At 41.1% G+C, this 14,018-nt stretch overlaps 2 protein-coding genes and 1 long non-coding RNA gene across 3 annotated transcripts; 2 read left to right on the forward strand and 1 right to left on the reverse strand.

Moving 5' to 3' along the window:
- The first annotated feature begins 22 nt into the window (after positions 1–22).
- LOC120294773 lies at positions 23–991 on the forward strand. The gene is made up of 2 exons (XR_005552069.1): positions 23–559; positions 640–991. It is a non-coding gene; the product is annotated as an uncharacterized LOC120294773 (long non-coding RNA).
- Positions 992–1,818: 827 nt separating this feature from the next.
- Positions 1,819–7,572, reverse strand: LOC104432705 (adenine nucleotide transporter BT1, chloroplastic/mitochondrial-like). Its single transcript, XM_039314975.1, is given in 8 exon segments — positions 1,819–2,532; positions 2,534–2,695; positions 2,766–2,927; positions 4,068–4,167; positions 4,248–4,586; positions 6,078–6,156; positions 6,607–6,659; positions 7,098–7,572. Coding segments are annotated over 4 exon segments (654 nt in total). The 5' UTR covers positions 4,086–4,167; positions 4,248–4,586; positions 6,078–6,156; positions 6,607–6,659; positions 7,098–7,572; the 3' UTR covers positions 1,819–2,220.
- Positions 7,573–10,343: 2,771 nt separating this feature from the next.
- On the forward strand, positions 10,344–13,129 carry LOC104447858 (isoflavone 3'-hydroxylase). Its single transcript, XM_010061585.3, has 2 exons — positions 10,344–11,252; positions 12,677–13,129. The coding sequence occupies exons 1-2, from the start codon at positions 10,344–10,346 to the stop codon at positions 13,127–13,129; spliced, it is 1,362 nt and encodes a 453-aa protein (XP_010059887.2).
- The last annotated feature ends 889 nt before the right edge of the window (positions 13,130–14,018 follow it).

Consider the following 14,018-nt stretch of genomic DNA (forward strand, 5'->3'; position numbering starts at 1 on the left):
TCGTGTTAATAGTATATTGGTTCTTTGGAAACGAGGTTGCAAAATCTCAATGTTTTGTCCTTATGCTAGGAGGGTTAATACCTTTTCTTGTTCAGTGACCTAGAGTTCAAGCCTGTTGGAATGTTGGAAGCGAAACTTGTCCAAGCAATTTCGATTAACTAAAGGGTTTATTTGCCAGCATTCTTATTCTAAATTTCGTGCTGCATGTGTCATATTGCAGGTGAAGGAAAAGATCTAAAATTGGTGGACACCCCTGTTTCTAGTCGTGTTAAAAGAGCTGCTGAGGGAAGTCGATGACTTCTCATATGATGTGGACAGGCTTTAAGAGTTACGGACTTATTAATGTGCAACAAGAAGAATCTTATGGTGATATATCGTTGAAGTTGACTCCTACATTTTCAGAGGCACAAATTTGGTTTCACTTATAAATGAGGTCTTGGACCAAGCGAAAATTGAATCTGGTAAGATTGAGATTGAGGCTGTGCAGTTTGATCTAAGGGCCATATTGGATGATGTCTTGTCCCTCTTCTCGGGGAAATCTCAAGAAAAAGGAGTGGAGGTATTGACTGCCTTTGTTACATGGTGCTGCTAATTCACCTGAGTCATTATCTAATAATTTCCACCCGTTCAAATCTGCAGCTAGCAGTTCACATTTCTGAAAATGTTCCGCAGAAGTTGATTGGTGATCCGGGGGAGATTTCGGCAGATCATCACAAATCTTATGGGGAACTCAGTTACAGTAAGCTATTTAAGAGTGGTTCACACATTTTCTGAGAACTTTGTTTTTGAATCTCAAGCCGCCATTATAATTCTTGATCTTCCTTCATGGAAGGAAAATTGTACTTGTTATCATCTTGATATATAAAAATATTGCCAATGACTTGATCATTCAGGAGGTCACATGGATTGGCTCCTACGTTACAATATTTACAATCTATCCCGCATCCATGTAATCTAAATAGCTAATGTATCTATTATGGTTTTCCCTACCTGATGTTCGTGTCGTTTGTCATTAAGGTTTTCCCTACCTGATGTTCATGTGCTATGAAGCGTGCAAGAGGATTATGGTTGAGGACGATGAAGAGGCGTAACCACATATTTGACAAGAAGAAATACGAAAGAAAAGAGGAAACAATCTCTAATTACGCTGAAATTACTTACATGTAGCTCTAGATAGTCTAGCGTAGAGAACTATATTTAGTTTATGAAATCGGTAGTATAGCATAATAAGGAGAATATCTAATAAAGATGGAAACTAGAATCGTAATTGAGCCGTCTTTTGTCAATGAAGATTACTTTAAATGTACAAACGATGCAGAAGAGCTAGGACTAACAGCTACATCATTTTTAAGGTTTAAAAAAAAAAATGCAAATAAATGAAATTGAGGATCAAGACTAACAGCTACATCAACGCAAGGCTCTACGGAAAGCATTTCCCGCACGTCTATTAATTCTCTCTCACACTACTGATAATTGAAACGTGATGCTGTTGTGTTCTTTGTATATCGTCAAATTCAGACTCAACGAGGTTGAATCATTGCCACTTTTCGATTTCAAACTAAGTAGCAGTCCCTTGGAGCCGCAGGTTCGCCAAGATTAGTAGGGCAGCGAGAGCTTGGTTTGCAGGGTAACCAGCCACAGTTTGGATCAGAAACAAAATCAACATCGGACGAGATCGTTTAATACTAAGCTTTGTTCTGTCAAAGAAAGCTGAAGGTACTCAAACCTAAAACTGAAACATTACACTCCAAACATGAAACTGTTATTCATTCAAACCGACAATCCAGTAAACAAAAAAGCTTTCCTTATGTTAGGTACTCCAAGAGATTTATGCACACGCAAAGTAGCTCCTGTGAAAAACATTGCGTCTCAATTAGCATGTTGTTGGACAAATTGGCCATCTTTCTTGGTTCGACTCTTACCAACTCATCTTCTCATGAAACGCAGTACTCACATTATCAAAACATGCCAGTACCTTCTTTAGAAACACACAGAACTCCAAAAGAAAAGTAAACCCCTCAAATATCTTTGAGGGTGCATGTAGAACCAACCTTGGTAACAAGAACTTCCTTGAAGAATTCTGAAGAAATCCTATGAGCAAAAGAACAAAACATAAACTAAACCATTCAATCGCAGTATACAAAATAGTCATGTTTATCCACTCTTTCTGTAGATGACCCATAGCAAAAGACCTCGCATTTCTTCTTGTCAAATATGTGATTACGCCTCTTTATCATCCTCAACCAGAATCCTCTTGCACGCTTCGTAGCACATGAAGGATATCCCAGCAGCAGGCACCAACTTCATGCAACTAGGGCCTAAACCTCTATATAGACCTCCAACCCCTTCATGCTCAAGTATGCTCGCAAGAGCATGAACCACGTTTTTGTACACCTGCCTACCGCTGACTGCTCCCACTTGCTTATGCTTCCGAGCTACCTCCAAGGGGAAAGTTGCACCACTCGAAATAGCGCCAGCTAATGATCCGATGAGAAGGGTCTCGATGTTCCCAATCTTCTCTTCCTTAAAAAAACTTACGATATGCCTTTCTCAACGTGTCGTAAGCAAAATAGTTGGTGGCAGCATACGGAATAACTCCGATAAGACTGGGGGTGAGGCCTCTATATAATTCTGCGGGTCCCTCATCCCTCACTATTTTCAAGAACGCATCAAACATACCATCGTAAACTCCCCTCTGCAATATGGAAGGCTCGTGTTAACAATGACAAGATTCAATCATATTGTTTTAGCATGCAGCACTATACCTGGACTGTGAGTTGAGTTTTGACCAACTCAAGAGGATATGTGCATATTGTTGAGCTCACACCAGCACAGGCACCTGCAACTAAGGAGGCAGGAAGGGGAAGCTTTGGCTGTTCCCCAGGCTTATGCGACAACTGTTTGTTGACTGTATTATAAGCAAATAGCTGCAATACACAGGACCAAAAATTCAATTGATAATTGAAAGATTGTAGAAGCTGGAGAGATTAAACCTGGCAACAAGGATACAAGGAACCAAGAGAAATCTTGGCCATAGTTAAATGTCAAGTTCCTAATAGTAGATCTCTTCAAACTGCATGCCTACCACATAGCACATCATGAATAGATGCGCAATGACGGCAAAGCTCCAAAGAGATGACCAAATGAAAATTCATATGATAAGATTGTCTACTGCCAACTATATGAAAGAGAGCATCACTACAGAATGCAGACATATTTTCCAGTAGAGAAAAGAGAGAAGCTGTCATACTGGATATTCAATCTACAAAGCCTATAATAAAGATTAAAAACCGAAATGTCATGAATACCATCTCAGTTTTATATCGATATGCTGAATATCATATATGCATATGCAGAGAACTTCTCAAAAACATAATAAAATGCACGAATAAAGTTAGCCCAAGAGTCGCATGAGCTGTCGCTAGAATAAGAAACACACGCAGCTCAGAAGTGCAACTGAAGAAAGACTAGAAAGCACAGTCTAAGAAGTAACAAAAGAGTTTTGGCACTCATTTGCCAGAAAAATCACATTCGAGATGAACATCATCCTTCCCTCAACAACCCAGAAAAGCCAAGAAAAGTGGAATGAAGTCACGCCATGCGTAGAGCTTATGAGGAATAAAAGATCTCATGACCATATAACACAAAATGTTTATTTGATTAATTTCCAAGAAGCCCAACAAAGCAAAACTTAAGCCCACAACTAGCAGCACACTACTTTACAAGTCAAATAAATATTCACACCAGAGGATAACAGATTGAAGGCAATAGTCTAGCAGTCATGAACAAACCTTAATGACAATCGACAGGAACATCAGGTAGGGAAAACCATAATAGATACTGACAAATCAGATTACATGGATGCGGGATAGATTGTAAATATTGTAACGTAGGAGCCAATGCATGTGACCTCCTGAATGATCAGGTCATTGGCGATATTCTTATATACCAAGATGATAACAAGTACAATTTTCCTTCCATGAAGGAAGATCAAGAATTATAATGGCGACTTGAGATTCAAAAACAAAGTTCTCAGAAAATGTGTGAACCACTCTTAAATAGCTTACTGTAACTGAGTTCCCCATAAGATTTGTGATGATCTGCCGAAATCTCCCCCGGATCACCAATCAACTTCTGCGGAACATTTTCAGAAATGTGAACTGCTAGCTGCAGATTTGAACGGGTGGAAATTATTAGATAATGACTCAGGTGAATTAGCAGCACCATGTAACAAAGGCAGTCAATACCTCCACTCCTTTTTCTTGAGATTTCCCCGAGAAGAGGGACAAGACATCATCCAATATGGCCCTTAGATCAAACTGCACAGCCTCAATCTCAATCTTACCAGATTCAATTTTCGCTTGGTCCAAGACCTCATTTATAAGTGAAACCAAATTTGTGCCTCTGAAAATGTAGGAGTCAACTTCAACGATATATCACCATAAGATTCTTCTTGTTGCACATTAATAAGTCCGTAACTCTTAAAGCCTGTCCACATCATATGAGAAGTCATCGACTTCCCTCAGCAGCTCTTTTAACACGACTAGAAACAGGGGTGTCCACCAATTTTAGATCTTTTCCTTCACCTGCAATATGACACATGCAGCACGAAATTTAGAATAAGAATGCTGGCAAATAAACCCTTTAGTTAATCGAAATTGCTTGGACAAGTTTCGCTTCCAACATTCCAACAGGCTTGAACTCTAGGTCACTGAACAAGAAAAGGTATTAACCCTCCTAGCATAAGGACAAAACATTGAGATTTTGCAACCTCGTTTCCAAAGAACCAATATACTATTAACACGAGGCTAAAATTACAATAACAGCTATACTACACAAGTTGTAATCCAGCATTCCTCTTGATCAAATTACTTTCAAGCACTATCTTCTCCAAGATCGCATGTGCAAGCTCCAAACAAGAAGATACTATTTGAAGAACTAGAAATGGTTTGATCCACATCTGTGATATCATAGTTAGGACTTTCCCACATTAGGCCTAAATATTTTGATGTTGATCCTAGAATATATTCTTCATTTTTCCATCTTTCATTGAAGATAAAGAAGAACGAGGCAGCTCAGATCCAATCACCAATAGCTTGAAAGGGATGTCCCAACTGCTATTCTAACCATTCCTCTCATAAAGAGATTATTCTGTTACCTGCTATTTGAATGCATTTCTAACGAAGAAAAATGAGTCAATGAACCAAACTTGTAGTTCAGTAAATTTCTTCTACATCTCAATTTGCTTCACATTTATGGGATTTCCCATATTCACCGCTTTCTTAATCTGACAAGTCACCGTTTCCAAAGAACCAATATAATAGGTTGGTTGCACACATTGGACAGGGTGAAAACTTGGTCTAACATTGATAGCACCTGTGTGCTATGTGGAAAACATGAAGAATCTCAAATGTACTTGCTTTTTAAGTGTGTATTCTTAAAGCAGATTTTGGAAACAAGACTCTTACTGCTGGTGTTAAGTGTTTGTGGAGAAATTGGTGAGTTCTTGTTGGCTAGCTTTGCTGTAATCCGGTGGCATGGTATTTGAGTTTGCATCTTGTTTTTCTGGGTAGTATTTTGCTGTTGCTACTGGTAGTGTAGATGTGGAAGACTATTATGTCATGTTGTCATTCAGTGCGTGGGGTCATCAGATTGAAAGTCAACCTGATGAATTATTCTCAAGTTATCAAGCTTTCCTATTATGATAGATTGCTCAAAGGATCTCCCATCCTTTACATCGAGCAGGGACAAAAGTTCCCCTTAGTGATCGACAGTGCCGAGTAGAAGGGTCATTGCTCAACAGATAAATGTTAATTTAGGGATAGCAGACTAATCCTATCGAAAATTTCACAAATACAGGAAGGTTTGGCACCATGATCCAGCTGTATATGTGGGACAGTATGCTGCAATGGACTTGTACGGGATGTGACCTCCCTTGTTTTTTTTTTTTCCACGGGTTGTCCAATAAAATGAAGACTTACTTAATAAAAAAAGATATTGTGTAAAGTTTGTGCTCAATGAATGCAGTTCAAACAGTCAACGACACGTGGAAATTTTATAAACTCTATTCATCTTACCAGTTTCCGAAAACCATTCTCCAATGAGCTTATCCGTTGCTGCATTGCTTTGAGAGCACTCTCCATATTCTCCACTTAGCTACACCATGGAAATTGACACCGTGAACAACTGCTGTCTTGTGGACTTATTCATAACAAATAGACAAATATCCATTCGTAACACTTTAGGTACTAGTGCATATGAATGTCAGAATCAATTACCAGACTAATCAGATGCATTCCCTTGACCTAACGCGACATAGAAAAGTCAACGTAAAGCTGGAATACATATTAATCCAGTTCATAGATAGCAGAAGCAAGTAAAGTCAATCAGCAGCTATCTCTAAATGCACCACTTTCAGCGATAAAAAGAGGAAAAAAAAAAAAGCTATGCGCAGGTATGACACTTTGCCAAAGAGAATCATGGATTGATGGCACATGATACTTGATGATTTTTTTAGTTGGAGAGACAATATGGATCACAATTCTACTAGAGGAATCACTTGATGCATATAAGATACTGCCAACAAACCAATTGAACTATATTCACCTTTGAAGATTGTTAGCCCAGCGAGATATAAGAAGCTCCACCACTTTTCTGATCTGTCCAGCAAAGAGCAATAGAAGAACATAAGCAAAAATCATCTGTCATGTATCCATCACATTCTAGTTTCACATCACAGATATCTTTTTGTCCTACTACGTGCAAACTGTCATCGACCACATATTCCAGGATTCAAGCAGATAATTATGTCCAGGGCACTTCTTTGAAATTTTGTATCTTCTTTTGATCCATACTCTCCATAACAACATGAAAAGCCTAAATCATGTTCTCAGCAAAAAAATTTCAGAGGAAAACCCCAGAATTGTCAACAGGTCATTTTTACCACTCAAACGATAGTTCTCTATATATCTTGCAGCAAGTTACTCGTGCGGATTTCTATCCAGAAACTGACTGGACTTCTAATCGAAGAGATCAGCAATCGATATACAATGACAACAGTATTTGTATGTCCAAGTAGGCTACTTTACTTGTATTACCTCTCTCTGGCCATCCTCCAACATAAAACAACTACTTGGCACGAAACCCCTCTCAGACCCTTTCCATTCTTGACTGTGTGGAGATCAGCAGAAGAAAGAACAAAAAAAGGCAAGATAGGATAATTTAGCAAGCAGGAGAGCATAGGGAATGATAACAGATCACTTGCTAGGTAAAAAAATCTAACAGGGTTCAATTCCAATAAGGAGAAAGTCCTGCAATTGGCGTAATGCGAAATAGCATGGCAGATTTAAGACGACAACATTTGATATATGTAAGTTTTCACATTAAAGCTGCAGCACAACCCCACAAACAAATGCTAACAAAATGCTATACTTCAACGCAGGCTTCGATCTGACCAAAAAAAAAAAGAACTTCAGGCTTCGCATCTTCAACTCAAGAGCTCGAGCAAAGCTGAAACCAGCACGATCATCAAACAATTAATCAAGCATTGAAACATTAAGACGGAAAGAGTGAGCCTACATGTTTTGATCCAAGCATGGCCTCTTCGATCCACTTGGTTCACCCAAAAAAAGTGGAATCCGAAGCTCTCTTTTGCGTGGACATAATTTTTCTTTTCTTTTGTAGAGTTTGACAAGAACTGAGAAAGTGTCGGAATTTTGGGAGTGTTCACTCGCTGAAAGAATGTTGCTTGTAGAGCTTAACAAAAACTGAGAAAGTGCCTGGATTTTGGGAGCGTTCGCTCGAAAGAATGTTGCAGAGAAAATAACAAATCAGTAGACAGTTTATCCGCGAACTCAAACTCGAGAGGGCCGAGAGAGAGGGGGAGGTCGCACGCCGGTCGGTTGCTCGCGGTCGTCTCGCCGGTATCCTCCTGGTTCGTCGATTGCTCGCGGTGGTTCGCCGGTCGGAAAGAGGGAGGGCAGAGAGAGAGAGGGAGGTCGCACGCCGGTCGGTCGGAAAGAGGGAGGTCGCCGGTCGGTTGCTCGCGGTCGTCTCGCCGGTATCCTCCTGGTTCGCCGGTCGCTCGCGGTGGTTCGCCGGTCGGAAAGAGAGAGGGTGGAGAGAGAGAGGGAGTTCGTCGGACACAGAGAGCAATGGGCAGAGAGAGAGGCGTGAAGAAAGAAAGCCACGACTGAAATTTTTTTAAATTGGCGCCTATTTTTCTCTTCAGAACGTGGGTCCCACGGAGACACGTGTCGCGCTGCGACCGCCTTCTTGTTTGCCACGCTGGCTACATAAGACGTACCCAATATTTTCTCCTCTTGTAAGGCTGCAGCAGCTTCACGCCAAAGGGGAATTCCTAATTTATTATTATAGGTGTGCCCAGAGTCAACAACTTTGACTCTAGGCCCCACGGTCTATTTCCTTTTGCAAGGGAAATCGTAGCTGCAAAGGAGGAGAAGAAAAACTTCCTTTTCTTTTATATCTTATTTCTTCTTTTGTCTTGCTTTGCACGTCTTTAGAAAAAGTCCAAGAAAGAAAACTGTTACATCCAATCTTTAAAAGAAAAATTTTATCGACAAATTCGATTTAACAAATTATTATTCGAATTCAAACCAGGACATTAATTTAATAATCTTCTTCTTCACTTATAGATTTGGCCCAAACTCATATAATTAACAAAATATTCTACTGACCTCCAAAAAAGTGGATGGCATGTCATTGGAAAACTTAGTCTGAAATTTTTTTAATGGCATAATTTAAACAGTATAATATAAGTCTTGGCACTTCTGACCTTTTAAAGTTCGAGTAGAAATTTCTCATGAAGGGATTCCGTCAACAATCAAACATTTTAGATACGACGAACGACATATTGACTATGATCAAAGCGTCATATTTGTATTCGTGAGGTCTAACTAGCGGCAAAGAATTTTTTTTTTGGTCGAAAGCATTTCTTGGAATTAGGGTAGCCAATTATTGAACGACAGCGCCCGAGAAACAATCACCGCTCAGCTCCAATATCAGCCACGGGGTTTGATGGTAGCGGGAGCCAAACACAAAAGCAGAAAACGTCAAAGGTTTCACGGCCAAATTTTTGCCCACCTGAACCCAACGAATGCTCCCAATTGATTGCTAGCCACAAAGATGAACCTGTGGAGATATCAGTTTTCTGTGCTCATCTCTTTTGCTCTTCCAGAAAACAACTCCACCCATACCAGAATCTTTTCCTTTTTCCCTGATTTTATGCGCACGCTGGTGGGTGCCTATAGAATTTCTATTAGCGTTTTCCATATCGGACCAAATCGCCTAATCAAATTATGACTTTTCGTTTTCTATTTCCGATGAAACGAGTCATGACACTTGACGGTACGAAACTTACGGGACATGTTCTCGATCTCTGCTCGTATGATGAATGTGATGAGGGTGCACACTAGGTGCATCTAGTTTTGAACAGAGAATCTATGCAATCCTGCGCTTTTTTATTAAGTTGGTGCGTTTCGACCTTCAGGCCTGGGCAGACAGAGGAAGGGTCCTCGGTCCGATCCGGCGGCTCCCGTGTTCACATTCTTCTTTCCACGATCGACTGCCACGAAGCAACAGGACATTATCTTTGACCGTAATTTTTCGATTTCAGCTTCTTTTTTCTCATCATGAGTGGCCTGGGAAACCGCACTAAACGAACGATTCGTATATATTTTGTTTTCAGCGCGGTTGATTAAGTCATGTGGTGTACGACACCCGCCGCCATTAAGCGCAGGTCAATATGTCGTGGACCCAGACGGCAGTTGCGTCCACACGTGATCACTTTCTTTTTGGACAAGCAAAAGCAGAAGGGTTTCTCATTTGTTTATTTTTTTTCTAGTATCGTATGTCCATACATGATCACTTTCTTTTTAGACAAGCAAAAGCAGAAGGGGCACTGTTTGGAATTTTCAATTAGACCCCTCAAGGGAATTCATATATTGAATAATGCGAAACAATTTTGTTGAACATTAAAGTTGATCTACTAGATCAAATGAAAGAAGAAATAAAATCATATCGCATTTTGGCTCGGAGTTAAGGTTAGAATTCTTTTTTATTTTGGTACATAATGTTTCTGGGACACGACATTGAAGTTTGGATCTTAACCAACCCTCATAATCTATAGATTTTTTACATACGTTTATGTATATAATTTTGATGATGCGCATCATTACTTAATAGTTAATCCTCAGAAATGGTCTGAAGTGTGAAAAGCTTGACCCGACGTACCCTATTAAGATCTGCAACACCTTGCGTCTCTGTACCCATTCCATCTCTCTCTCTCTCTCTCTCCACAAGGCGGCCTCCAACAGATGTTGTCCATGGAAGACACGTGGGTGTACATCCTCTCGGCGACCTCCCTCCTCTTCCTTCTCTACCTTTTCAAATTGCAGAGAAGCAGCAAGAGAAATCTCCCGCCGGCCCCGCCTTCACTCCCCATCATCGGCCACCTCCACCTCATAAAAGAGCCTGTCCACCGCACCCTTCAGTCCCTCTCCGACCGCTATGGCCCTGTCCTCTCCCTGTCCTTAGGCTCTCGGCCCGCGGTCGTCATATCCTCCGTCCGCGGCCGAGGAGTGCTTCACCAGGAACGACATCGCCCTCGCCAACCGCCCCGCACGCTCGCGGGCGAGATCATGGCCTACGGCAACACCAACATCGGCACCGCCCCCTACGGCCCCCACTGGCGCAACCTCCGCCGCCTCACGGCCGTGGAGATCCTTTCGCCGCACCGCCTCACCGGCTCCCTCGCCATCCGGCAGGAGGAGGTCAGGCACCTCATGAGGAGCCTCTACGAGGCGGCCTCCTCTTCCCAGGGCGGCGGTTTTGCGAGGGTGGAGATGAGTTCGAGGCTGCAGGAGATGTCCTTCAACATCATCATGAGGATGATCTCTGGGAAGCGCTACTCTGGGGCCGCCGTCGACGCTGGCGACGCCGAGGTGGCGAGGGAGTACAGGGAGCTGATAAAGGAGGAATTCGAGCTGAGCGGAACGGACCCGGGCGATTTCTTGCCGGTGCTGAGGAAGGTGGTGGACTTCAAGGGTAGAGAGCGGAGGATGGTGGACGCGGCCAACAGGTCCGATGTGATCTTGCAGGGGATGATAGACGAACACAGGTCGAGAAGGAAGAGAAGCGATGCCGACGGCAGCCGAGAGGAGGAGAGCAAGACAATGATCGAGACGATGCTCTCGGAGGGCTACTCGGACGACATCATCAAAGGCCAGATCAATGTACATGTTCTATTCACTTGATTTATGCATACAGAGTGCCATGTTTCTTAATTATTGGATTCGGTTGAATCTAACTCATACCCTTCATTTAATAAATAAATTTACTTAATATATAGGATTACAAAAATTTAATATAATTAAAAATGACGTGTTGATTATATAAAAATATTTTGCTAGCATAACAGTCATTGAGCTTGTGAGAATAACCGTTTATTGTGAGTAACAAATTTTTGAAAAAATGGATCCTACAACAAGTTTTGTAATTATTTGTGATTTGATTATTTGTGATTTAGAATAGATTGTTATTCTCATAATAAATTAAAAACTGTCATTTAATCATTAAAAAATGAGAGGCAAGCAAATTTTAGTTTTTCATGGGTATACCATGAAGTGAACAAAACTTTGACTCATTCCCAAGCAAAGATCTTTCTTTAATCCTTACACCTGGATGACGGATTAGAATCAAAGTATACATGTATCTATATGAATTAGGATTGTTAGCAATGACTTGTTTTGTTTGGATACCACAAATCTGACAATTGATGTTAATTTAAATATACTTGACTTTGCTTGATAGAGTTCGAAACCGGTTTCATGTATTAGTCATAGTGTCCTTCAGTATTGTATATGCTCTGAAAGGTCTTATTTTTCTTTTTTATTTTGAGTAATAGGGTCTTGTTTCTTACCCTTTAAATTATGATTCGAATCGATGTGAACCCAATGCTTATGCTAAATCACATGGGCCTCATCTGGGGTTCATCTCATCCAACTGTGGATGTGAGTTGCGTTCACATCTAATGATTCATGTGAATCGGGATCATACCTGATTTTTTCTTTCTTGAATGGTAGCTGCTATCTAGATTGTTGTTCATTGAAAAGATGAAAGAGGAGATAGGTCAGAAAGAAAGAGCTCGTAAAAATGTCAATTAGTCAAGTCCATGGATCTTTAGTCGTGTGTGCAGTAAATGGCTTAACTGGGATCCTCATTTTCTTTTCCTTGAACTTACGCATGTTTTTGCAACTTCGATGGATTCAAGCTGTTCGAACCATAGAAAAGTATGTTGTCTAAAATAACTTGCCATCATCGACAAGCTGCGGTGGAAAATTGACACGGTGAAAAGTCATGCCGTTCGGAGGCAAATTTCGTTTTATAATGGTGGCAAGGAGGCAAGATCTTTTCCACGCCATCCTCTGGCAGAGGTTGACATTAGCTCGAATTAATAGAAATTGGAATTTGAAACACTTCTATGTCTAGATGATGCATGAAACAGATAGAGTTTGCACTTTACTTAAACTGAATCTATTCCTTTTACATTTGCCTCTTCACATCTTAACATGATTGTTCTTCGATTTTGAAAGCTAGTTTCATCTATTTTTGAAAGAACTGAGTATATCCTTAATTTCTTAAACACAATTTTCGGCAGTCAATAATAGGTGCGGGTACAGACACATCTGCGGTGACAATAGAATGGGCCATGTCCCTCTTGCTCAACCACCTGGACGTCATGAAAAAAGCTCAAGTAGAACTAGACGACATTGTTGGCCGAGACCGTCTAGTTGATGAAGCCGACACCCACAAGCTGCCTTGCCTTCATAATATCATCAATGAGGCGCTCCGATTGTTTCCACCGGCGCCACTCCTAGTGCCTCATGAGTCTGCTGAGGATTGCACGATTGGTGGGTTTGACGTGCCCCGAGGCACCATGATCCCGGTTAATGCATGGGCAATTCGGAGAGACCCAAAAGTGTGGGACGATCCCACAAATTTTAAACCGGAGAGGTACGATGGATTGGAAGGTGATCATGCCTACCGACTATTGCCGTTTGGCATGGGGAGGAGAAGTTGTCCGGTGCTGGCCTTGCCAATAGAGTGGTGAGCTTGGCCCCCGGCAGCGCTTATTCAGTGCTTCGAATGGGAACGAGTTGGCGAAGAATTGGTGGACTTGTCTGAGGGGACGGGACTCACAATGCCCAAGAGAGAGCCTTTGGAAGCCTTGTGCAAAGCGCGTAAATGCATGATAGCTAATGTTCTTGCGCACCTTTAAGAAGGTCGTTGTCTAATGAATTTACTTTGGTGATGTATCTCCAATGTTTTTGAATAATCAAATAGACTGAAAATAGGAGCGACTATACAGCTTTAGGCCAAAGGTGCGGCTTTAGGAATGATCGTGAGCATCAATAGCATCCTGAGGAGGCCAATGCAGCTTTAGGCCTTTCTCTTAGGAGAAAAATGATGGTTTATATAGATACTGGCAACATTGTTCATCCCTCTCTCTATTTTGGGCATTTGTTGTTGCACCGGTAACAGATATGGTTGGCCTGGCATACTGAGTTATCATGCCTTGTTGAAATCCGTTCCAAAATGAGAGTTTGATGGAATTCACAGGTAGACAAAAGAGGTCCAAAACATTGCAAAATGATGGGTTTAAATACGACATGAAAAACTTAAGAAGTGTACAATTTTAGCATCCCTAAATAATTAATGGACTAAGGTTAATTTCTTGAAAGATTATAGTATGGAGATCCTTTAACATGATAACTCGAACGAATTTGATCTGTATTACTTGAAGTCCTGTAATGAGTATCGTGTCACTCGTGTCCGTTGGTTTAAAAATTTGGGTGTCCAATGGTTGGCCCATAGACCGAGCTCAAAATCCTTTTAAAACCATATTTGAATTTTAGTTTAGTTTACATGTTATTAATATCCGTAAGCTTGTAATTTATCAGTCAAGGCCCCCAAAGAGCGTAAAATTGTTTGCCATCTGG

This window comes from Eucalyptus grandis, chromosome 6, assembly GCF_016545825.1.
Source record: "Eucalyptus grandis isolate ANBG69807.140 chromosome 6, ASM1654582v1, whole genome shotgun sequence".
Lineage (NCBI taxonomy): Eukaryota > Viridiplantae > Streptophyta > Magnoliopsida > Myrtales > Myrtaceae > Eucalyptus > Eucalyptus grandis.